Source organism: Myotis myotis, unplaced genomic scaffold, assembly GCF_014108235.1.
Source record: "Myotis myotis isolate mMyoMyo1 unplaced genomic scaffold, mMyoMyo1.p scaffold_m19_p_3, whole genome shotgun sequence".
NCBI lineage: Eukaryota > Metazoa > Chordata > Mammalia > Chiroptera > Vespertilionidae > Myotis > Myotis myotis.
Window position 1 is genome coordinate 6,280,830 of NW_023416335.1, and position 24,543 is coordinate 6,305,372.

The following is a 24,543-nucleotide window of genomic DNA, read 5'->3' on the forward strand; positions in this document are numbered from 1 at the left end:
ACTATTGTATTATTTTCCATATGAAAACTGTAAACCTACTTTTGCCCCACCTGTACTTTGAAGCTATCTGAACACATTGTTTGCGGGTAGTTTTTATCGCGCGCTAACAGGTGGCGCGGGCCATTTTTGCTAATTTTTTGCGCAAATGGCAACGTTCAGTAAAATTACGATAACTTTAGTTTACGTATTTATACGTTACCCGCATTCTACCGCTAGTCTATAAAAAACGTACTAATATGTGTCCCGTGCTCTACTACACTGGTAGAACGTATAAATACGTAAAACATGTAAACACGTTTCCCGCATACAATGTGTTAATTGGGTACAGAGTAGGAAATGTATTTTTTCTTGGGAGATGTATTTTTTTTGCCCGCAAGTCCACTTTGTATATTTTTGGCAATCAGTTTTCTTTTGCTTGGTGTATATTTTTTACTTTTTAAATTTTTATTTTCTCCATCTTTAAGAATTAGCATAGCTCTTATAAAGAGCATGTAGCTGAATTTTCTATCTATTCTGGCTATTAAATAACTTTTTTTTTTTTAACATAAAGGATTTTGGTTGATCTGAAAAATGAAGTTTGGTATCAAAAATGTCATGACCCCATATGTAAAGCGGAAAACTTCAAATCTGACCGTGAGTTATTAAATTTTACATTTACCACAAACTGAAGATTAGATGTCTGTGTAAAACAGTTCCACTCTCTTTCCGATTCAGGTTTTCCTTTACCTGCTGAAATATGCCTCCCGTTTCTTCTCAAAGAGGTAAGTGCAGATTTTAGTTTCTCTCCTGACTTAGTCCTTGGTACAACGTATAAAAGCTATGAGTAGTGTCCATCCAAATGTGTCCAGTTTTTACACACTGTGGGAAACGAGGTGTAGCGCTGTTCATATCAGCGCACCGCATTCTTTGGCGCTGCTCCATATCTGTTAACCAGTCCCAAGTGTTAGCAAAGTTTTGCTTCACAAAGTATACAAAAATACTCATCTTTGTGTTTCTTTAAACCAAATAAATCTGCAGGAAGAATTTCTAGAAGTAGAATTATGTCAAAGGGAATGTACACATTTTAAATTGTGGTAGATTGCCAAACCAACATTTTTCCTTTTAAAACTTTCTTACCCAAAATAATTTATATTCATTGCAGAAAATAGAAAATACATAAAAATTGAAAGGGGGAAAAATCATCCTCACTTATATATATAGCATATAGCTGATGTAAATGTTTTGGTATGTATCTTCCAGAATTTGTATCTGAGTATGCATATACATATATATGTGTGTGTATATATGTATACAATACACATATACATATGCACTCATATATATATATACATACACACACACACACACAGTTTTGTAAGCTTTTATTCCTAAACTATCAGAAGTATTTTCAATATTACCAAATTGCTCTCCACTTCAGTTTATGAGAGCACCTGCTACCCTACATTTTGCCTTCTAATGTTTACCGACCTACTATGCAAAAAAGTGGTATTTTAGTTGTTTTACATTCTTAATAATGAAGTTGAACTTTTTTCAGATTTAATAGATTGCCTATAACTGTCCACTTTTCTTCTATGTGGCCTTAAGTACTCTAGTGCCACGTTATCTTCCAGACTTTTTATTGGTTGGTTTCCCCACCACCCATCTATCAGCCTTGTCCTTGAGTGTTACGGTTAGAATAAAGGTTAGCCAACATCAGCTAAGTAAGTGCTTAGAAATGTAGAGTCTCATTCTTGGTCTCTAGAAGCTGGACTAAATAGCTGGTAGTCAGAGTCTCTGATAAATTTTTAAAAAATAAAAAAATAAACTGCCTCTAAGAGGAAGAATATCATCCTTGTTTTACCTGGAGTATTATTTTGAGCATGTTTATGGTTTCAGTGGGTCTGCTTATCTAGTCAACCCTCAAAAATGCCAGATGGAAGTACTCTTGGTATAGTGTTATCACTATATAAATGGTTTCGGTTTTAAACTTATGTCTCTGTCATTTGGGGCTTCTATAACCACAGACCAGGTGGCTTCTAAACAGCAGACATTACTGCTCAGTTTTGGAGGCTGGGAAATCTCAGATCAAGGTGCTGCCTGATGAGAGCCAGCTTCCCGGTCAGAGAAAGGCAGCTGGTATGTTGCACCTGTTTCTACGTCCCACGTGACAGAAGGGAGGGTTCTTGGGGGTCTCTTAAGGGCACTAATCCTATTAATGAGGGCTCCACCCTCATGATGTAGTCCAGTCCCAAATGCCTCACTTCCAAATACCATCATGTGGGGTGTTAGGATTTAACAGTCAATTTTAACAAATCTCTTAAAAGAAGGCTGCAAACTTCAAACCCTTCATCTCTTAATATTTAAGCATGTAGCTGGAGAATAAGAGCATTTTATTAAATTCAGAAAATTTAATGTTGACACAATACAATTATATAATATACAATCCAGTCACAGTTTGACAATTGTCTAAACTGTTTCTTTAAGTCTGTTCAGATAGATCTACTTTCCAGTTTGCCTTCAGCTGGGCTATCCACTTTAAAAAAAAAAAAAAAATCAACCTAGCCCTGCTCTAGGCCGCCTGTTTTTTGTTTTTTTGTTTTTTTTAACAGGATGTATTGTAGGAACTGCAGGCATTTCCAGAGTGTTCTGGCGACAGTGGCAGCAATATTTGAACGAGAGTTCACTCTCAAGGTGACGGTATCAAAGACACCACCATGTAGCATAGTCACTTGGATATCTGCTGTACTGGTCTTATACCTTAATCCAACACAGGGTGCTCTATGAAATCGTCACATACTCTGAATGAATACAGTGTTTTCTCCTATCCCGTCCTTCTCTTTGGAACTAAAGGAAGAAGAGTTTGCAACACAGGAAACCATGAACGATGGGACCCAGAGCCTTCATGTGCCATCATCCGGCGCGTCGTCAGGAGGTGTGTGCTCTGACCCTGACTGGGACAGTGGCCCTGACGATACTTATTTCTTGGAAGCTACTGAGGATGCTGAATTAGCAGAAGCTGCAGAGAACAGCCTTCCCAGTTATAATGGTGGAGTGGATGAAATTCCTGACGAAGTAATTGTGGAAGTATTACAGAATAGCTAATTAACTGTGCACTTGTAACCAGGTTGTAATTTGCCTGAAGACAGATTAAATTACAGTATCTTGTTAAATCGGTTAATACCAATTAATTTTATCATTTTGCATTCCAATTCTTGTTTTTTACTGGAGTAAACCAGTTTTATTGAAAATTAGATTCAGTGTACTTACATTCAGTAGAAATCTCTTATTGATTAACCAAAGTTAGTCTGTATGCACATCAGCTAATTTTGCGTATTTATAGGTTAACTTATCACTCAGGACACTAACCTGGCAAGTTAATTATGTCCTCTCGAGCTACTGTACAGTCAAACTGGTGACACGGCCACACACCAGCCTGAACTAGACACGTTTACTTTCTTACATCTATCAAGAGTGCTGCTTCAGCAATAGGCAGGAGCTTTGGAAGGCAGCAGGAGCGTGGGACTCATCTGTACCCAGGCCGCACGTTTTAGCAGACTGGTCTCATTTCTGGGCAAGGAGTTTCTCCAATTGATGGTTGATATTTTGCAGATGGCTTTCAGCTCCTAAGAGAGTTCTTTCTTTGAATAGCAGCGCTGGGAGGCTGGATGAGTCATACTGTTGAAGGAAAATCATTTAGATGAACAAATACTAATAACTTTTATATTATAACCCTATTTGTTCCACACAGCTCAATGCCGATTTTAATAGAGCTAGCCATTAACTACTTATCTTTTGAGGTAGGATCGTTCATTTTGTTTTATTTTTTTTATAAAAATATATTTTATTGATTTTTTACAGAGAGGAAGGGAGAGAGATAGAGAGTTAGAAACATCGATGAGAGAGAAACATCGATTAGCTGCCTCCTGCACATCTCCCACTGGGGAAGTGCCCACAACCCAGGTACATGCCCTTGACCGGAATTGAACCCGGGACCTTTCAGTCCGCAGGCCGACGCTCTATCCACTGAGCCAAACCGGTTTCGGCCGTTCATTTTGTTTTAACCCATTTTCTTAGGACATAATTGATAAATAGGTTTCAAGGGAACTGTTCTCCAAGGCTTGAGTTGACCTCATACCAGACCAGTTCAAAGAACTGTGGCCTTTGAATTATGGAAACAAGTCGCTAGATCTCGTCCTGTGTAAGGCAGATTTACTTTCACTGTAAGAACCGAAGGAATGAGCACTCCAGGCTCATAAAAGTGAAAATTCATGAAGGAAAAAAAGCCATCACCTGGAGAAATTACTGGGAAGATCAATTGAATGTCTTAAAAGTTGCCAATCCAAATTTCTTAATGATTAAAAAAATTAGAATACAAACCCAAAATAAAATAGAAAAAAAGCCCAACTCTTGATTTTAAAATAATTAACAAAGCCAAACTTCATGTTGTAAACTGTATCTATGGGTGAGAGGAATTAAATTCCCCTTACAGAATTTTATAATTATGATTGTTTAATGTGATTTCTGAGACATGAAAATTGAGCAGAAAAGCTGCCAGACTATACCATTCACATAATAATGGAATTAAGTTACATATTTGAGAACCTAAGGTGTTCGAGCTACCAGGAGGCACCTGCTCTCAGGGAGGGGTGAAGGGGAAGAACTAACATTTATACTAGAGCTTTAGTTTAGGAAAAGAGGTAAGATATATACCCAAGTAACTATACTCTATAAACAAGGACAGGTGCCACAACAGAAACAGAGTAATGTATTCAAACACGGTAGAGTCACTATCTCAGTTTCAATTTCTCCACGTTTAGTAGCTAAATCTCCAAGTCCATATGACAACCTTTAGACTAGTTGGGTACTGTCACAGGAAAAAATAACATAAAAATGTTCTATTTCCAGATCTTTAACCTACAAATAAACCTGATTGTAGGAGGATTAGCTTTTAGACCAGTGTCAAACCTAAAATTGGGCCTGGCTGGGTGGCTCAGTTGCTTGGAGTGTTGTTCCATACACCAAAAGGTTGCAGGTTCAATCTCCAGTTGGGACACGGAAGGGAGGCAGTTGATTGATGTTTCTCTCTCTCCCTTTCTCTCTAAAAATCAATGAATATGTCCTCGAATGAGAATTAAAAAAAACTGAAACCTTAAAACTGGATTTAGAAATGAAGAATAAAATATGGTCATAAGCTATATGTACATGATACATATAAATTTTCTTTCTGAAACTTAAATATTCCTATTAATATGAGCTGATTCTCCTAACAGTAGCAAAGTCTGCAGCAAAAATCGAGAAGCAACTATAAAATTTATTAAAACAATCTATCACACTTTCTTCTACATTTCCTTTTTATGTTTTTCAACTTCTAATATTACACCTACCATTTTATGGGATAATGACTTGTTTTTCAAATAAAAAACATCCCACAAACAGGCCTGTCTTTAAAACATGTCTGGGTGGTCTTATATGATAACAATTACAATAAAGCCTAGTTGTTCATTTGAAATTTGTACAAACGGGTTACTTCCCTGAATGGGATTTGGTTCTCTGAAATGTAAATCTCTCTATGTAAAAGCCTAATATGCAGTGTCCCCTCAGGAGTTTGACCACTTGCTGTGATGTGCGCTGACCATCAGGGGGTGGCATGGAACAAAGGCAGGCCCTGGCTGGCACTGCAGCCGGCAGCCGCTTAGGGACCCTACCTGTGTACAAATTTATCAAACACATTTTCAAGGATTTAGAGCGATGCGGTTTTGAGTAGACTGTTATGCTGCATCTACGTTTCTCAAGTCCTCGTAGCTTCTGGTACGAAGCACAGTGAAAAGTAAACAGAACTTACCGTTTCCTTTACATTTGGTTGTCTCTCCTGAATATCTGAATAATCTTGATGAAGCTGCTTTAAATTAGATAAGAAGCATGCTGCATCCTTCAGAGAAGATTTTCTCTCCTTAAGTTCATCATATTTTGTTTGTAGTTGTTTCAGCTGTGGTTCTAAACTAAAGCAAAAAAACAACAACAAAAAACAAACACACACACACACACACAAAGTTTCCCTAAAAATAAATGACATAGAATAATAACAGTCTACATAAAGTGTATGAGTCTGAGTTGTAGATATACTGAGCGAAGTTAGAAAAAACAGGGGTGATGGACTGGATAGTTCAAGGCATGTTTGGCTCTGAAATTATGAATGTGTGAAAGATTCTAATTTTCTGTTTAAAATTCTGAAATATGATGCAGAATGAAGTCCACAGAAGAATATGCCCTATATCAGCAGTCGCCAACATGTGGTCCGGAGACCACTGGTGGTCCGTGAGGTCCGAAAGGTTGGCGACTTGCCTATAAAGCCTAAAACTCATTTTTAGGGTCTTGGGGACTATGGGATTAAAAGCCTCAGGCAGGAATAGACAGGCAACAGCAAAAGCATGGACAAAAAGCCTTCTTTTTGCCCTATCACAATCTTGTCCATTTCCAAGGTCCAAAAATATTCAGGGGCGGGGGGAACTGCCCCCGTGGCTGGGGAAACGGCTGTCTCTCGGCGGCTGGCTTCCCAAAGCTGGGGAATGGATCTGCACGAGTGTCACCAAGGCACACGCTGCGACAGTAACGTCAACAACCGTGAACACACAGCACTTCCTGTATATTTATCCATTCGGTTCTCATAACTGTGTGAGGGGAAGGTCTTATGCTTATTTACAAATGAAGGCGCGAGGCCCTGGGAGGTTAAGGAACCTGCCCACAGTTGTGCAGCCCGTAAGTGGCAGAGCCTGGATTCAAACCCAGGCAGTTTGGTTCTGGAGTCTGTGCAGCCCAGGCTGAGCTCTGATGGCAGAGAGCAGTGCTGATTCTCCTTTGCTAAAAGCTGCTCCTGAGCTCCGGGCAAACCTGGGTTCACACAGCCCAGCAGCAGATCCTCCAGCCCATGGGCATGTCCCAGTCCCTCCAGGGAAGTCCTCAGGCCTCTGACGTTCTCTTACCAAAGCAGTTCATCCTGGACTTCAACCAAACGCTGCCTTTTCTTTTCAATATCTGAAATCGTCTAAGTGACACAGAAATTCCTTTGTTAAATTAAGTTCACAAATATTTGAGTGCCACCGAGTATACTGTGGTACAGTGGAAGTAAGTGGGAAACAAGACCCCATTCTTTCCATCATGGAACTTTTCGGGAAAGAGACGTTATGTACAAACAGTGTGTGACTACAGCTTCTGACCGTGTGCTCTGAAGGGAAGCAGGGAACTCTGGGAGAAGAGCAGGGCTATTTACGCCAGGGCTTCAAAGACGTGGGGGCCAGAGCTTCACTGAGACACAGAGAAGTTTCGATTTTACCCTGGCACACTCGGAAACATTGGAACGGGTTGGCAGGGTCGGGGTGCACTTTTAGAACATTTCAGTATAATCAATTTTATTCCTGTAGCCAGCACTTTGAGTGACTACGTAATACTCCACTGCTGGGCATTCAGACTGTTCCCACGTACAGACAACGCAGAGTTGACCAGAGATTAAAACGATAGGATAAACCAGGAGCAAAGCCTTGTCGTCACTGGCAGGCAAAGGTGTATGTTTCTAACCCATTTCTACCGTAAAGGCAGAGGGGCAGCTGCTCTTCCACTCCCGATTCATGCAAGTTTAGAGCCAGAACCTCGGGGTCATTGGGTCCATAAACAGACGGGGCCTAGGCTCCTGGCACACCTGCTGGTGGACAGTTTTCAGGCAGTGCCACACTCGAGCAGCCGAGCCAGGACAGGAAATGAGCTCTCCTCACCCTCAACCCGTGTTCTCCCAGGCTGTCCGTCCCCTGGGACGTGGGACAGCTCTTTACTCTAAAGGCTTTGCTTGTTTACATCCACCAAAGTGATGAACACGCATTACTCAGGCCTTACCCATTTGGGGCTTCATAGCCATTTCCCTTCCTTAGCGTGCACTAACCGTTCTCAACCACAAGACCAGCCAGATAAAAGCCAGATTAAAAAGATAAACACCTTATACAAACGGAAGGGCATAAAACCCCGGCAAGTCTCTACTCGGCGACATGAGCTTCTAATCACAAGTGATTTACCTTAGCATTCCTCCTCCTCAGAGTTTTCAACATCTGGACTTCCGCAAGCTACACGAAACAAAATATCCGCATGACATTTTCCAAAATTAAATGTTAGTTTATAATATAATCACATTTATTTTAACACATGTGAAATACTGCCAATTCCCACACTGCCAGCACATGCAGTCCTTCCACAATATCTGTATGCGCCTCGGGACTAGTAAAAAAGATTTAGACCAGAAAATGTGTGTCAGTGAACTTACCATTCTGATGAGCTCTTCTTTCATACTAGAATGGAATTTGCCGACTGCTTCCTGGCAAATTTTAGATTCTATGCTTTGTCTGTAACAGAATTTTTTAAAAAAGGATCAAACTAGGTATCAAAAAAAGGATTGTGAAAGAGTGACACAAACACTTTGCTTATCACATCAACACAATTTTCCATAGAGCATTTTGAATACCTAGGACGGCATGATCAGTCCTTCTCAGGCTTAAAAATACTGGAAATGTCTCAACAAAAGAAAAAGAACAGGAAACACTTTTCCGTAAACCCTCGGGTATGCGGTCAGCTTCAGATCCTGACCCTGGCCATGTCTGCAGGTGATGCCACGTGATGTGGACATGCGGTCTTCCTGCCCCCGATCCAATGACCAGCAGACTTCAGCTCCTACCTCCTGCCTGCTAACAGCTGGAGGAGTACTTGTGTAACACGTCTGGACTGACCAACAAGTAAGGAGCCAAAAGCCAGCTGCCCATCCTTGGAAAACTATAAAGCGGACCCTGAAAAAGACCCCGACTCAGGACCTGGGACGAGAGAGAAGAGTGCGGTCTCCCAGCCTGGCTTCCTCATGGCGAGTGGCAGACGCACAGGGACCGAGTCAGCAGCAGACACGGCCAGGCTGCGGCTGGCCCCCTGCTCGGCCTGGGCACACAGGACACTGTCCAGTGCCCTTGTGATTCTTCAGAAGTGACGAGTGCACAAAAGCCGGCTGCATCTTTCAGTACAGACCTTTGTATCAAAGTTCTCATGAAATACGTGTTAACTAGTATTTCTAGTGGCATCAGCAAGACAGTGAAAGAGGAAGCCCCAGACCTCATTCCCCACAGGGAAACCGACTTAGCAGCTGAATCAGGCCCCAAAGCCTTTATGTGCATTCCCAAAACCACGTAAAGAGCTGCAGCCTGCCAGGCAAGTGCAGGAACAGCCACACGGAAACACTTTCAATAAGGACGTAACCACACGGTAGCCAGGACTTGAACACTGACCCGACGGGAACTGAGAAACCTTTACAAACACTCCACCCAAAGCGGCAGAACACACGTCCTTCTGCAGCACACAGAACATGCCCACGACATCCCACATGTGAGGAGACAAAATAAGCCACCAGTTTAACAAGATGAAAATCATACAAGTACTTTTTCAGACCACAATGGAATAAACTAGAAATCATTAGCAAAAGGAATATTTAAAAATATATGGAAATTAACACAGTCTTGAACAATTAATGGATCAAAGAAATATCAAGGGAAATTTAAAAATATCTTGACACAGCCATAGCCAGTTTGGTTCAGTGGATAGAGTGTCGGCTGGCAGACTGAAGGGTCCTGGGTTTGATTCCGGTCAAGGGCATGTACCTCGGTTTCAGGCTTGTTCCCCGGCTCTGGTCGGGGTGTGTGCAGGAAGCAACCAATCCATGTGTCTCTTTCACATCGATGTTTCTCTCTGTGTCTCTCCCCCTCTCTCTTCCACTCTCTCTAAAGATCAATGGGAAAATATCCTCAGGTGAAGATTAACAAAAAAAAAAAAAGAAAGAAAGAAAGCCTCACTATTTAAAAAGATGGGTATCACCAGTTCATGAGATTTGACAACATATTTGAAATAAAATAGAAGGTTAATACAAAAATATAAACTAAAAAGTCACATATTTGGATATAAACATACTACTAAATAATTCACAGGGTTAAAGAAAAATTATCATGGAAGTGTAAAAATCTGTAAAACTGAATAATGAAAATACTACATATCAAAAGCTGTGGGATAAGCAAAAGTGGTGTTTCAGGGGAAATCGGGTACATACATCCCATCACCACTTACTTATACTCGGGGAGGGTTTCCTCAAGTGCTGACAAAACAACATCTAAGTCCATGATGTCACTGCTTTGCTTTCCTTGTAGACACCAAATATGTGCACAGTCTGGCATACCTAGAACATTAAGATAAACCAATGTCATATGCGGGTTATCAATACTTTGGCTCTAGTCCAGGGCTCTGCAAGCCTACAACAAAAATCATCCCACCAACTGCTCACTAGCGGCAGTTGAAGCAGCATATGGAGGAGACATGCTCACTGCTCCTGCCCCAGCGCAGGCCCCAAAGCCCCGTCTATACCGTCACCCTAACTCAGCGGTTCTCAACCTTCCTGATGCCGCGACCCTTTAATACAGTTCCTCATGTTGTGGTGACCCCCAATTTCATTGTTACAAATTGAACATAATTAAAGCATAATGATTAATCACAAAACCAATATGTAATTATACATGTGTTTTCCGATGGTCTTAGGTGACCCCTGTGAAAGGGTCATTCGACCCCCCAAAGGGGTCGCGGCTCCCAGGTTGAGAACCGCTGCCCTAACTGCTGTCTCAGTGGTTCCCATATTCACCTCCGATAAAGCAGCCCGAAGCACTGCTGCCTGTTCATCACTGTGCTGTGCCTTTATTTAATCGTCTAGCTCAGGGGTGGGCAAACTTTTTGACTCGAGGGCCACAATGGGTTCTTAAACTGGACCGGAGGGCCAGAACAAAAGCATGGATGGAGTGTTTGTGTGAACTAATATAAATTCAAAGTAAACATCATTACATAAAAGGATACGGTCTTTTTTTTCAATAGTTTTATTCATTTCAAACGGGCCGGATGCGGCCGGCGGCCGTAGTTTGCCCACGGCTGGTCTAGTACCACTGGTCCAGAGCTCTTCTCTGTAGCCATACTTTCTTTTTTACTCTACTTAATAGGCCACCTCTAGATCTCAAACAGATGCTCAGTGTACCGATTTAGACACTTGTAGTTATATATACATTAGAGGCCCGATGCACAAAATTCGTGCAAGAGTAGGCCTTCCTTTCCCCAGCTGCTGGCACCGGCTTCACTCTGGTACCCAGGACCCAGGCTTCCCTCTGGCCGTCAGCACGTGGACTTCCCTCACAGAGGGAGGCCCCACCCACCCGCCATAGTCTGCCAGTTAGTGGCCTGGACCTCCCTTTGGGGCAATCGTGGAGCCCCCCAATTGATCACCCCACCAGCTGGTGGCCTGGGCCTCCCTCTGTGGGGCGATCATGGGGCAATGGCCAGGCCCCCGACCAATCTCATCGCACCCGCCTTGGCTGGCCTGGCGCCAGTGGGTGTCATAACATGGTCACTTGGATGGTCGTTCTGCTCTTCAGCCATTCGGCCGATTTGCATATTATGCTTTTATTATATAGGACTAGTGGCCCAGTGCATGAAATTCATGCGGGGGTGGGGGGGTGTCCCTCAGCCCTCTCCAATCTGGGACCCTTCGGGGATGTCTGACTGCCGGTTTAGGCCCGATCCCAAACCGGCAGTCGGACACCCCTCTCACAATCTGGGACCGCTGGCTCCTAACTGCTCACCTACCTGCCTGCCTGATTGCCCCTAACCACTCTGCCTGCCAGCCTGCTCACCCCCAACTGGCCCCTCCTGCTGGCCTGCTTGCCCCAACTGCTCTCCCCCCACCACCGGCCTGATCACCCCCAACTGCCCTCCCCTGGCCTGATCACCCCTAACGGCCTCTACCCTGCCACCACAGCTTTGTCCAGAAGGACGTCCGGAAGGTCTCCCGGAAGGTGTCCTGATCTAATTAGCATATTACCCTTTTATTAGCATAGATGTCAATCTCTAACAAAACTACAGCATATTCTTGAACAAAATATCTTCTAAAATGGCATTGTAGAATACTTAGGATATAGTGAAATATGATGAGAATATGATCCCATTTCAGATGAGAAAGCTCAATAAAAGTATTAAAAAATACAGACAAAAAACATGGCATTTATTTTGGGGTGATGGAATTAGAGGGTTTTATTTTCCTTATATATTATAAATTTTCTAAAATAATCATTTTTATAACAAAAATATATAACTTTTCCTTTAAAAAAACTGAAGTAAATAGAAAATGCTTTATTTTCCTCTGAAACATTTTTCAATAAGCTTTTTGGGTGAATAAAAATGATGCAAAATAAATGGATGAGTCTGAGAACAGTTATGCTAAATGAAGGAAGTCTTATAGAAAAAAATCACATGCTAAATTATGTCTGAAATGAGTATATTCTATATGATGAAAAATTAAAATGGATTAATGGATAGTTGACAAAGCAAAGAGAATAAATTTTAATAGAAAAATCTAGGTGCTGAATATATATATATATTGTAAAATATTTCACCTTTGCTGTTTGTTGAAAATTTTCATGATAGATGCTGGGGAAAAAAGTTACTCCAAAGTCACATGTTTTTAACTACTATAAGGAACTAAGGGTTTTTAAATGGAATCATTGAGTAGCTAGCTGTCAAACATAACCCACTCTTCTGTACCTGAGTCCATGGCTTCGCTTCTTGATTTCTTTCTTTTGCCACGATACGCCTTCTTTTTCTGAGTTTTCTATAAAAATAATACAGCAAAGAATTTTACTTAAGTTTTTCATCTTCTTTTTTTTTTTGCGGGGGGGTGGGGGGGGGTGGTGAGTGTAAGATTTATTTGAGCCAAGCTCATGACAATTGCTGGGAAGCAAGTTCACAAATGCTGTTTTCTTTTTCTTAAAAGGATTAAGACAGTATTATCAGACACTGTCAGTTACTATTATAGCCATAATTCTTATTTACTTCTAAGTTAATATTAGTGAATTCTACAAATTATCTAAATTGATATAAGGAAACACTGAAAGAAATTAAACTGTCTCCCCCAACCCCCAAAACAACCTTCCAGCAGATACTTAACAACGGTTGCCTTGGAGGAAGTTGAACTTTTATTATTTAAGATAATGTGTGGAATCAGCTGCTTTCAGGTTACGATGGAGTCACAGCTCTTGCCATAAACAACTCTGAAAGCAGTTGGTCCTATTTAGAATGAGAAAAAAATTAGTAAAAAAACTAAAGGCCAAATTTGGGTGATAGAATTGTATGATAGTTTATCTTTCTTTCCATACTTTACAAATACTCTAAAATAAAAATCTAATCTAATAAAAGAGAAACATGGAAATTGACTGCACCTCCGCTACTCCCCAAGCCATGCCCACCAGCCAATCACAGCAACTATATGCAAATTAACCCAACCAAGATGGCGGCCGGCAGCCACAGAGCTGGAGCAAGCAGGAGGCTTGGTTGCCTTGGCGATGGAGGAAGCCAAGCCTCCCACCTGCCCTGACCAGCTGTGGCCTCCGCTCAAGGGAACAAAGTTTCAATTATAGAAGATAAATAAATCCCAGATACCTGCTTCCAGCCAGCCTCCACTGGGAACTTGGGTGGCTGGGGGCCGTGGCTAGCCTGCAAACAGCCATCAGCCCTTCACCCAGGCTGGCCAGGCACCCCAGCGGGGACCCCCACCCTGAAGGGGGTGTGGCCAGCCTGAAAACAGCCCTCAGCCCCTCACCCAGGCTGGCCAGGCACCCAACAGGAGCCCCACCCTGATCCGGGACACCCTTCAGGGCAAACCAGCCGGCCCCCACCCATGCACCAGGCCTCTATCCTATATAATAAAAGGGTAATATGCAAATTGACCCTAACAGCAGAACGACTGGGAATGACTGGTCACTACGACACATACTGACCACCAGGGGGCAGATGCTCAATGCAGGAGCTGCTCCCTGGTGGTCAGTGTGCTCCCATGAGCTCTGCTCAGCCACAAGCCAGGCTGACGGCTGTCAGTACAGCGGTGGTGGTGGGAGCCTCTCCTGCCTCCTCAGCAGCACTAAGGATGTCCAACTGCAGCTTAGGCCTGCTCCCTGCTGGCAAGTGGACATCCCCTGAGGGCTCCTGGGCTGCCAGAGGGATGTCTGACTGCCAGCTTAGGCCCAATCCCCTGGGGAGCGGGCCTAAGCCAGCAGGTGGTCATCCCCTGAGGGGTCCCAAATGTGAGAGGGCACAGGCTGGGCTGAGGCACCCCCCTCCCCCACGAGTGCACAAATTTTTGTGCACCGGGCCTCTAGTATTTTATAATAAAAGATATAAAAAGTCTCTTAAAAACTGAAGGAAAGAGAAACATGTTTTATTCTCCTCCTAAACATTTGTTGTTGTTGTTAATCCTCACCTGAGGATATTTTTCCATTGATTTTTGGCAAAAATGGTAGGGTGGGAGAGAGACAGAGACAGAGATGTGAGAGAGGCACATCGATTGGTTGCCTCCCTGTACACACCCTGACTGGAATCTATTCCAGCCGGGACCCTTTAGTCCTTGGGCTGATGCTCTATCCACTGAGCCAAACCAGCTAGGACCCTCTTAAACATTTTCAATCAACTTCTCTCTCTCACCAAGGAAATGGCAGACACTCGTACCAGTAGACTCTCTGTTGCCGGGTCTCTTTCTCAACAGAGGAGCTGGCACCAGGAGGTCCTACCTTTTCAGAAGTGCCAAGTTCAGCTGACTTCTCCGAAAGTTCTGAAGGCGACACAGCTTCAGGTCGCTGGCTACCTATTTTCTCTGGTTTATCCCTTTCATTGCAGCTTTCAGATTCATCACTAATGGGCTTGAGTTTTCTTCCTCGCTATGCCAAGAAAACAGCATTACTGCTTTAGAAAATACAAATGCTTATCACTCTTATCGTAACAGTAGCTGACCATCAAGCCCACACTTCCCATTTCTAAACTTCAAGATGGAACAGGGAGATGACAAGATTAGGGGGTAGGACAGGCAACCCAGAGTAAAGAAAGCTCCACATACTCCCAGTACACAGGTCTGTCTTTGTAAACCACAACCTAAACACAGTACGCGAACGTTACAACTGACAAGGTACACGGAGATATGAGACCTCTGTCATGGAAAACACTTCAGACATAAAGACATTTCACTTATCTAAAAAGTACCTTCTAAAACATAATACTCTTCCTCTATGGAAAACATTGCCACAGAACTTTTTTAAATCTGCACCCAATCTAAACAGGATATGGAATATTTTATGGAACATTTTCTCTACTGTCAGCCAACCTAAGCAGGATATGAGCTATCCCTAAAAATTAAGGAAGAGAAGAGAACACCCCGACATACCTTTTTCGCACTAACTTTCACAGGCTCGTTTTCGCTGTCTTCAGTTTCAGAAGCGTTCGGACTGTGCCAAAGAATGAGCCGTCAATATCTTGTACACATTTCATTTTCATTTACATGTTTTAAGTTGCTTGCCCAACAAGAGAATAAGCTCCACTGAATGAAATTTCCCGCCTGTCATGGGTGGGGCTGCCACCTGCCAAGATGCGCTGGTCGTCTCCCCCGTCACCCCCAGGCCACATCCATTTATCCTTGGTAGGAAGTACTGTTGAGTGTCCCATTACAGCAGCACCTTGTGGTCACATCTGAGAACTGCACCCTCCTCGGAGTCACCACGCCCAGGTCTATCATGTGTACTAAAAGCAGACCTGCACACACCAGGCCCATCATTAGGTGGAATAAGTGGGAATACTCCTTTTGTCCTTAGAAAAAGTAACCCTGAACCTCCGGTGATAGATGAGTTCTTTCATCTTCTGCATTCAATTCAATACAACAAACATTTAACACAATCTCAAAATGCAGAGTACAGTGAATAAAATTACTTTAAAAATTCAGAGTCTTCCTTTGAAGGTTCCCTGTGTGGCAGGAAGATGAAAGATAATGCCAAGCGATGACTTGGCAAGCAATGGACAGAGAAGACGAGGACAGATGGCTGGGGATGAGAAAAGACAGCATAGCTATGACACCTGAGTTGACTTTTAAAAATACTTTTCCAGGCAAAGAAACACAGGAAAGAACAATGGCCGGTTCTTTAATGTTTCACAGTCGCTTGTTTAAGATCACTGAATAAAGACAAAATCTACACCGAATGCCCTAACCGGTTTGGCTCAGTGGATAGAGCGTCGGCCTGCGGACTGAAGGGTCCCAGGTTCGATTCCGGTCAAGGGCATGTACCTTGGTTGTGGGCACATCCCCAGTGCGGGGTGTGCAGGAGGCAGCCGATTGATGTTTCTCTCTCATCGATGTTTCTAACTCTCTATCCCTCTCCCTCCCTCTCTGTAAAAAAACAATAAAATATATTTAAAAAAAAATCTACACCGAAAAAGAAAAAAAAAGAAACAGGAAAGGGTATGTCAGGTAGAAGGAAAAGTAAGTGTAAGGCACGGTGGTGTGAAACAACGGCATGTTCCTGGAATGTGCTGTGACAGAGACGGCAATGCTAGGGGAGAGAACAACATGGGACCGGGGAGCTGGCCACGCAGCCAGAGCGCCCTCAGCTGGTCAACAGCCGGCAGCGGCTGTGCCATCGGGACCCACCTGCACCCGCTCCTCTCCCCTCCTAATTCCAACTCAGAGGCCACGCCCTCCCGAGTGATTTGCCAGTGACTCCTTGTGAGTACCTCCTGTTCCATAAGCTCCATGAAGACAGGATTACGCTCATTTTGAGTTATTAATACAGTGCCTGGTACTTAGTGCTCAATAAATGCTTGTTGGAAAAGTGCCAAATAAAAAGCTACCATTTCAAAGTTTACTAGATGCCAACCCGATTTAAAGCCTGAGAGTATAAACTGATCTTGAAACGATCATGAGGCAGGTTGTATTATCATCCCATTTCCCGATGAGGGAGCCTAGAAGTTAATGTCTTATGTCGGACCCAGGCCGAGCACTTGACAGTGGCAGAATAAGGATCTGAACCAGCACAACGGGCTGAGGCCCCGTCACCTTAACCACGACACTGTGAATAGGAATGAATTCAAATATTCACTCATTGCCTATCGTGTGCCAGGGTCACGTTCTAGGCACCCGGAGAACAGCAGTGAAAAGAACGAAGTCCTGCTTTTTAAAAAAGATGCTCCTACTGGGGAGACGTAATGAACACATTTAACAATGAACATAAAACATTGGTCGGGTAGAGATAATGCCGTAAGAAAAAGAGCAGCAAAGATGTGCTGGTGAAGAAAGGTGGTATTCTCTATGAATTTTATCCAAGTAGAGCGCTGTGCTGACACCTGAAATCTAAAAGCAAGCGCAGTAGCAAGCCATGCAGATCACAGAGGAAGAGCCATCAGGCGCAGGGACTGGCATACGCAAAGGCCCTGAGGTGGAGCATATGTAAGAATTTGAAGTTGACGTGATCCAGAGTGAAATAAGCAAGCCACAGAAAGACAGCCACTGCGTGACTTCACCTAGAGGAGGGATCTGAAAAAGGGAGACCCGCAGAACCAGAGAAGGGGATGGTGGTTGCCAGGGGCTGGGGACATGAAGTGGCATGAAGTTTCAGTGAAATTCTACATTTCGGCTGAACAGCACTGCACCTATAGCTAACCCACTGCACTGGACACTTACAGATGTGTTAAGAGGGTAGATCTCATGCTAAGTGTTCTTATGAAAATAAGATTTTTAAAAAATAACTTTTTTAAAAAAGAAGCCAAACAACATTACTTCAAACAAAGATACACCCCAAACAAAATGACAAAGTTTAAAAACACAGGACAGAAAAAAAAATACTAAGTAAAAAAAAACAAACAAAACATTAAAAAAGAAAAAAAAATTTAAGATCAGCAAGGAGGTCAAACCAATAGGTTATCCCAGAATGCAAAGATGGTTTACTATAGTAAATCTATTCATATCGGTCAAATGAGTGAAAAACATAACAGAACACATAATTCTCCAGAGACATGGAAGCACGGAGCAGACGGATGAATCTTGGGGTGGGGTGGGGTGGGGGGGGGAGGGTGGTCCCCATCTAAAGAGCTCAGAAATCCCATTAGCCATGAATGAAACACACAGGTGCTGGAATACGAGCGTACCTCCTTCTTGCTTCTTGTCCTCGCGGGGGTGAAGGGATGAAGGACCCGCAGTGCTGGGAGAGCTCAGCCTCCTCGCTGTAGATAGCAGTGCTGTGCAGAGGAGGCTCTACAGAAGGATTTAAGGTGCAACGTTAAAAGTCTGCCTGGGCGGGTTTAAGGTTGTTCCTTTACAATGGAGCACAAAGTGATTTTGTTTAAATGGCTAACAAAATAATCAATTACACCACCTACTTCCCAAATGTTTTTGATCTCACATCTCAACAATGAAAAATGTAGACCATCTCACTCACAAATACACATCGGATTAGCCGTCAGCGGGCCTTTACCCATGATCGCCTGTATCTCAGTACTTGCATGAAAATGTCTCCGTGAGAGGAAAGGTAACTACGAACAGGAAGCCTGACATCTCTCTCCTCCCCTGATGGAGCCACGCTCACCGCACTATCAACTCCAAGGCCACGGCCCGCTCAGGGTGGGCCCTCAGTGTTCGTGACGGACTCCAGTCCTCCCTCCCCCTCTTCGCTAGAGCCTTGAGCTCACATGAAAAGTTAACCCGAATAGGGAAGATCTAAGAGGAGACCGAGTGGCCGCGGCGGAAAGGCACAGACGGAGATGCTGTCAGAGGCCAACAGGAGAGCTGGCAGGGTGGGGCTCTGGGCCGGTGGAGGTCCCGGGGAAGGAAGCTGGTGGCCGTGGTGGCGGCGCTGAATGGCGGCAGAAGGATGCTGATGGGAGCCAAACAACCCTTTCTTCACACTCAAACTTTAGCACGGCAGTGCCAATTTGCCGGGAGCCGGTCCATCCTTGCTGTTTCAAGGGACCTGGCATATATGGCATACTGTTCTTAATATGTTTGCTCACCTTCTTGGCACTATGTGTTTTAACCAAGGTCACATCTCTGAGAAAGGTTGTTTCCCCAGGTAGGGATTTTCCCCTGAAGTTAGGGAGGGACTAAAACCTCTTAACTAAGTGCCAGGCGGGTAATTAATCACTTTAACTACGAACAATCATGCTTAAGCTACATAATCTTTACTCCCTGGAATGGAGATAAGAAACGCCCTAACCTTTGTAATAGAGATTGATAGGATTGAATCAACTGGTATAAATACAGATGTAACAAGACAACAGGACTCAGAACCTAGACACAGAACCTACACAGAACCTAGAGACAGAAGAACTTCGCTGGAGAGAACATGGCAAAAGATCCTGGACAGAAACTGGCCACAGAACCTAGCGAGAGAACCTGGCTGAAGAACCTAAAGACAGAACCTGGATAGAACATGGCAAAAGAACCTGACTAGAACCTGGTGACTGAACCTGGCTGGAGAACCTGGACAGAACCTGGCTGGAGAACCTAGCGAGGGAACATGGCTACAGAACCTGGCAGGAGAACCTGGCTGGAGAACCTAGCAAGAGAACATGGACACAGAACCTGGCTGGAGATCCTAACCAGAACTTCGCTGGAGATCCTGACCAGAACTTGGCTAGAGATGCTGGCTAGGCTGCTGATCAACTGAACACTGTCTCTGTGTCATTCCTTCTTCGCCGACTCCGTCCACACCTTTGGGGATCCCTGGACCTGCTGGGGTTGGACCCCAGCATCTGGCGCCCCAACAGGGACCCCTAGGTAAGCGCCCTGCACTCGGGACGGATAGGGCTCCACCGTAGGAAGAGGATGGATAGTCTTCGCCGACTCCGTCCACACCTTTGGGGACCCCTGCACCTGTTGGGGTTGGACCCCAACACCAATTTACACATCTTTTCAAACAGCTGCTTAAATAATGAACTTCTCACCAACTGCACCATTTTAAAGTTAGCAATATACTCTGTATTGCCCTCCACCAGGCAAAGGGATTGATTCACTGCTGGGGATAACAAGGAAAAAAAGAGGAACAGATCAATCCTGAATTTCCCTATGTAACCAGTCATACAAGCTGGACTCTTAGAACTCAACAGTGAAAAGATAACCCCACTTTCTGTACCATTTCTGGCCTCTGCAGTGGGCAGTGATGCGGACAGAAGCCGTCCCTCCGGACACACTGCTGGGCAGCCAGGCACCAGCCGGTTTCTCCCACCAGGACAGGGAAGCTCTCCCTGGCTCTCTGGTGCATCCTCTGCCTCGCTGTGTTTAAGAAAAGGGGAACTTACCCCCCTCTTCTCCCTAAACCCAGGCCCTTTACAGACACTATACGAGGCGACCTGGTATGACGGCTGGACCGATGCTCCTAGAAGAGTTCTACTTTGATAGTGTTTAGTGGAGCTCTGGGTTCCAATCGACTCAGAAGTGAGAAAAATTAATTCAAATCACCAAGAACTGCCCCGAACATTCTATTCATATGCAGGCAACTGAGTTTTATATTTGAAGATACTTCTATCTTTTTATTACTAACTAGCCTGAATGTTACTGCTTCAACTACTCTAAAGCGTTTAGGATGAAGGTTTGAAACACTCACCAAAGGATTCGTAAGGTTCTTCATCTTTCTCATTTTCACTCATCCTGCCCACGCTCGAGATTCCAGAATTCTCAGAAAAATCATACACGTCAGTGGGCTTGTGGGGTTGGCCGGCTTTCTGAAAGTGAATGAAGTCAGTCACGGAATCGGCTTTACGAACAAGAACAGCACAAATCCGATCGACTTGTCAGCAAGGACACCCCTGCTGGCGCTGCGGCCGACAGAAGCGCCCTTCACACTTCTGGGAGCGGGGTCGGGGGTGACGCACACAGACCCCTCTGATCATCTGCGGCAGGAGCGGGCGCACTTTTCCATAAAGGACCAGACAGTAGTGACCTGAGGCTTGGCAGGCCGCAGGGCCCTGCGACAGTGACTCAGCTCAGCCATTAGCGTGAGAGCTGGGGGACGGCGCAGAGAGGGAGCGTGGCTGTGCTGGATAAACTTCACTATGGACCTGACACCTGAATTCACAGCACGTTCTCATGTCATGGGATACTTCCTCCTTCATTCCAACCGTTTGGAAATGTGAAAGCCATCCGCAGCTTGCAGCGCTGGACACAAGCAGGGGCCCACGGTCCGTAGTCCGCCAACCCCTGACCTACGGAAGTGATGGGCCTCGACCCAGAACAGCCCCAGGTCTGAAGGGCCATCAGCAGTTCTGAGGATACCCAGGGTTAGAACCCTGGTCGAGGCGGAGTCCGGGGCTTGCAGTTCAATAGACAGATAAGCCCCATGAAGTTTGCTACCCAAAACCCTCACGAAAGACCAAATCAGAGAAAATGAGAAAAACGCCCGTAGTAGCTCTGGAAAACAGACGAGGAGATTCTGGAAGATACAAACAAGATGGAGGAAAGCTGACAGAACAAAACCTTGATCACTGACAGCTCCCCCCCCCCCCCCCGAAAGTATTCAAGGAGTGTTTGGGGTGGGATGCCCAAGAAGAGGCAGACCCGCCATCCTCCCGAGGCGAAGCTGCCTTCCACAGGAGGGGAGGGCAGGAGGGCTGAAGAAACCCGTCCCAGGCTCTCGGGACTTAGCTAAGGGGGCTGGCAGCACTCAGAGAAATCCCGCCTGCACACCGGACTTCGGGCAGAGAGAAATCCATGCACAGAACGAGCACCTAGGGCTGGGGGAGTAGAGAGCTGAGCGGCCCCTGCAGGAGCATCCCTCTGGGGGCCTTAGGGCAGCAGGCAGGACACCACACAAGGCAGCCAGCCAGCCAGGGCGGGACAGAGAGCAGAGCGACTCCCTGACCGGCACCCTGCAAGCAGGCACCCTCCGACACCGTTCCTACGTCTTAGTGTCCACTGCCAATGCCAAATGGGCAACCCTGGAGAGTAATTTGAAACTGGCTACCCAGAGTGTTAAAGAAATGTCCTGCCTTTGCCACCGACTTAGTCTAAGACCCTCCCTTACAGTGAAGCTGTAATGTGGGTAAGTGGGATACCGTGAAACCATACACAGTTGTTTAAAACGATAATACAGGGAGAAATGGCCACAAATGAAAACAGCAACACACAGAAAGTTGTATACTTTTAAACAGCGCCAGTTAGCCGAGTGAAAATAAAACCAGGCTCGGTCCGGGAAAAAGATTCAAAGCCCGAACCCCTCTCTCCATTACATGGAAGAAGCGGTAGGAAGAGGAAAACACTCCGTCACCACAACAAAACACGAGCTCGCCCAGTGACCTCCCCGTGGCTCCGAGGCGCCCACCAAATGTCAGTTATTCGTGTCGTCAAAAAGAGAAAAATCACATGAAAACAGAAAAAGATAACTTACACCTCCCGTGGAACGTGTTCTTCCTACAGTGTTCTTGGAATATCTCGCACTATTAAACGGCAAAAACACACACACACACAAAAGTTAGGAAACATTTTTAAAATAACTGGGAAAACACCATTAACTTGCAACCCTTTCCAAACCGCATTTCCCGTTCCTTGCATCAACAGCGTGCACCCAGTGAAGTTCAGGTTCTGATAAAATCGTTTAGAAAGCAGAGCCCCTATCTCACCAGCACTGCTAAAAGGACATAAAGAGAGCAAAAGGCTGCACCGGACAGTGCGTGCCTAAGCCCCTGGTTACGTATGAGCACGCGTGCGCACCAGTCGTGATGTTACTGATAGGCGAAGTAGCAGGGAAAACTGCTTACAGCTGTGGCTCTCACAGCCCGGCATCAGACTCACCTGGAGGGCCCGCCCCACAGGGTCCGATTCCCTAAGTCTGGGCTGGGGTCTGAGGTTTGCATCGCTAACCAGTTCCCGGTGCTGCCCACGCTGCTGGGCAGGGAACCCCACTTGGAGAACCACGGCTGTCTCTGACTTCCAGACCCAAAGAAGACAGCACAGGTATCCACTTTATGACATTTAGCGATGTGGGGGTGCAGGTGAGTTAAGTGACTTAGCCGTGGTCACAGTCAAGTAACAGAAACAGGACTGGAAGCCAGATGCATAGCTTCTTAACCTAAACTCGTGCCTTAACTGTGCTCCCCAAAATAGTCGTTTCTTTCTTACCTTCGGCAAGGAGCAAGGGGGCGGGCGGGGCGGGGGGCAAGATTTCCCAAAGATGGAAACCCCTGTGATACTATATGTAAAAGTTTTGCTGTCTGCACACCAGTGCATTTTGGGAGGAGGGATGAACAGATTTCATGAGTCTCAAAGGGGAAAAAAAAAGTTTACATATAAATACATAAATAAAATGTTATACATAACATATAAATAAAAATGTTATATAAAAAGCGGCAGCTTTGTCGTCCCCCCTACCTCAACCCCGCTGAGATGTGGTTCAGCTTTAAGATCTGTGGTTTGCGCCAAAACCGGTTTGGCTCAGTGGATGGAGCGTCGGCCTGCGGACTGAGAGGTCCCGGTTCGATTCCGGTCAAGGGCATGTACCTTGGTTGCGGGCACATCCCCAGTGGGAGATGTGCAGGAGGCAGCTGATCGATGTTTCTCTCTCATCGATATTTCTAACTCTCTATCTCTCTCCCTTCCTCTCTGTAAAAAATCAATAAAAATATATTTAAAAAAAAAAAAAAAAGATCTGTGGTTTGCGTTATAAAAAACAAAACAAAACAAAAACCCAGCAAGGGCTTGGAAAAGAAGAATACTGACTACTAGCCGGAGCACAGGCCGCAGGAATGAGATGTCTGGCAGGGAGCAGGCGCTCAGCGTTTGTTGGACAGTTGGTTTCAAAGGGTTCCGAGCCTACTTTACGCTCACCCACAGAGTAATGCCAACACTAGCTACCATTCCTTCCTGCGCGCCCGGCAGTGTTAAACCGTAACCCCATTTAAGGCTCACGGCAACCCTATGGGGGATTATTATTCCCATTTTACAGACGGGAAAACCGAGGCCTAGAGTCACACGGGGAAACTAACGCAATGGTTGAGCCAGGACGCCTCGCTAGCAGCACAGCTGCCAGGGGCACAAACCGCGGTAGGACGAGATGATAAAGCCGGCCTCGGGCCTGCGCTCCCAGGGGCCGCAGCACTTACCCCGCGCCTCGCCGGGTCCGCACCCGTCCCGCGGAGGCCATCCCGGCCACCGCCGCTCTCCCAGCCCGCGGAGCCCACGAATCTCCCGCCAACACCAGCGCCGCTCCGAGCAGCCAATCCGGGCAGAGCGCACGCGCACGCGCACGCGTACGCGTACGCACCAAGCCCCGCCCTTTCCTTATTTACCGGCGCCCCCAGGGCCCCGCCCCGTCCTAGAGCGCGAGGGAAAACGCGGCCTGTATACAACACAACGCGGAGCTAGAGTCCACGTCTTACAACCAGCTGCTGACGGCCCCGACGCCAAAGATTTGCCAAGCTTTCCCTCCCACCGGCGCCTGCGCCAATTTTCAGGGCTCCACTGCTCGGGAACCGGAAAGGGGAGGGCCCCTAGCCCAAAAGTCAAAGGGCTGTCAGCAAAGAGGCGGGTCCAAACCCTGGGCTGGGGCGCCTGCTGCTGGGCGCCTGCGCAGTTGTCTAGTGCAGGGCGCTGCCCAATAGGCTGGATTTGACTGCCAGGCCGCTGCCCTTAACCAGTGGCGAGAACTGGGGGCTTTCTTCATCCAT

The 24,543-nt window shown here is 45.5% G+C and overlaps 2 protein-coding genes across 15 annotated transcripts in view; one reads left to right on the forward strand and one right to left on the reverse strand.

Annotated features, from left to right (window-relative positions):
• PRIMPOL (primase and DNA directed polymerase) overlaps positions 1–3,227 on the forward strand; it is a 39,542-nt gene extending 36,315 nt beyond the window's left edge. For 12 of the 14 annotated variants that reach the window (XM_036299112.1, XM_036299106.1, XM_036299110.1 and 9 more), the window contains 3 exons: positions 551–633; positions 715–761; positions 2,830–3,227. In XM_036299112.1, coding sequence (XP_036155005.1) covers positions 551–633; positions 715–761; positions 2,830–3,081 — 382 coding nt within the window. In that variant the 3' untranslated portion in view covers positions 3,082–3,227. Of the gene's footprint in view, positions 1–550; positions 634–714; positions 762–2,003; positions 2,116–2,588; positions 2,697–2,829 lie in introns of those variants that run through there. The other 2 variants (XM_036299115.1, XM_036299116.1) reach the window with 2 other exon arrangements.
• Positions 2,353–24,035, reverse strand: CENPU (centromere protein U). Its single transcript, XM_036299119.1, has 13 exons — positions 23,980–24,035; positions 22,269–22,317; positions 20,490–20,607; positions 18,037–18,142; positions 15,290–15,350; positions 14,643–14,789; positions 12,625–12,691; positions 10,117–10,225; positions 8,285–8,363; positions 8,040–8,087; positions 6,960–7,021; positions 5,822–5,978; positions 2,353–3,654 (listed from the first exon to the last, which is right to left on the reverse strand). Exons 1-13 carry the CDS (start codon positions 24,018–24,020, stop codon positions 3,541–3,543), a joined length of 1,158 nt encoding a protein of 385 aa, XP_036155012.1. The 5' UTR covers positions 24,021–24,035; the 3' UTR covers positions 2,353–3,540.
• Between the last annotated feature and the right edge of the window lie 508 nt (positions 24,036–24,543).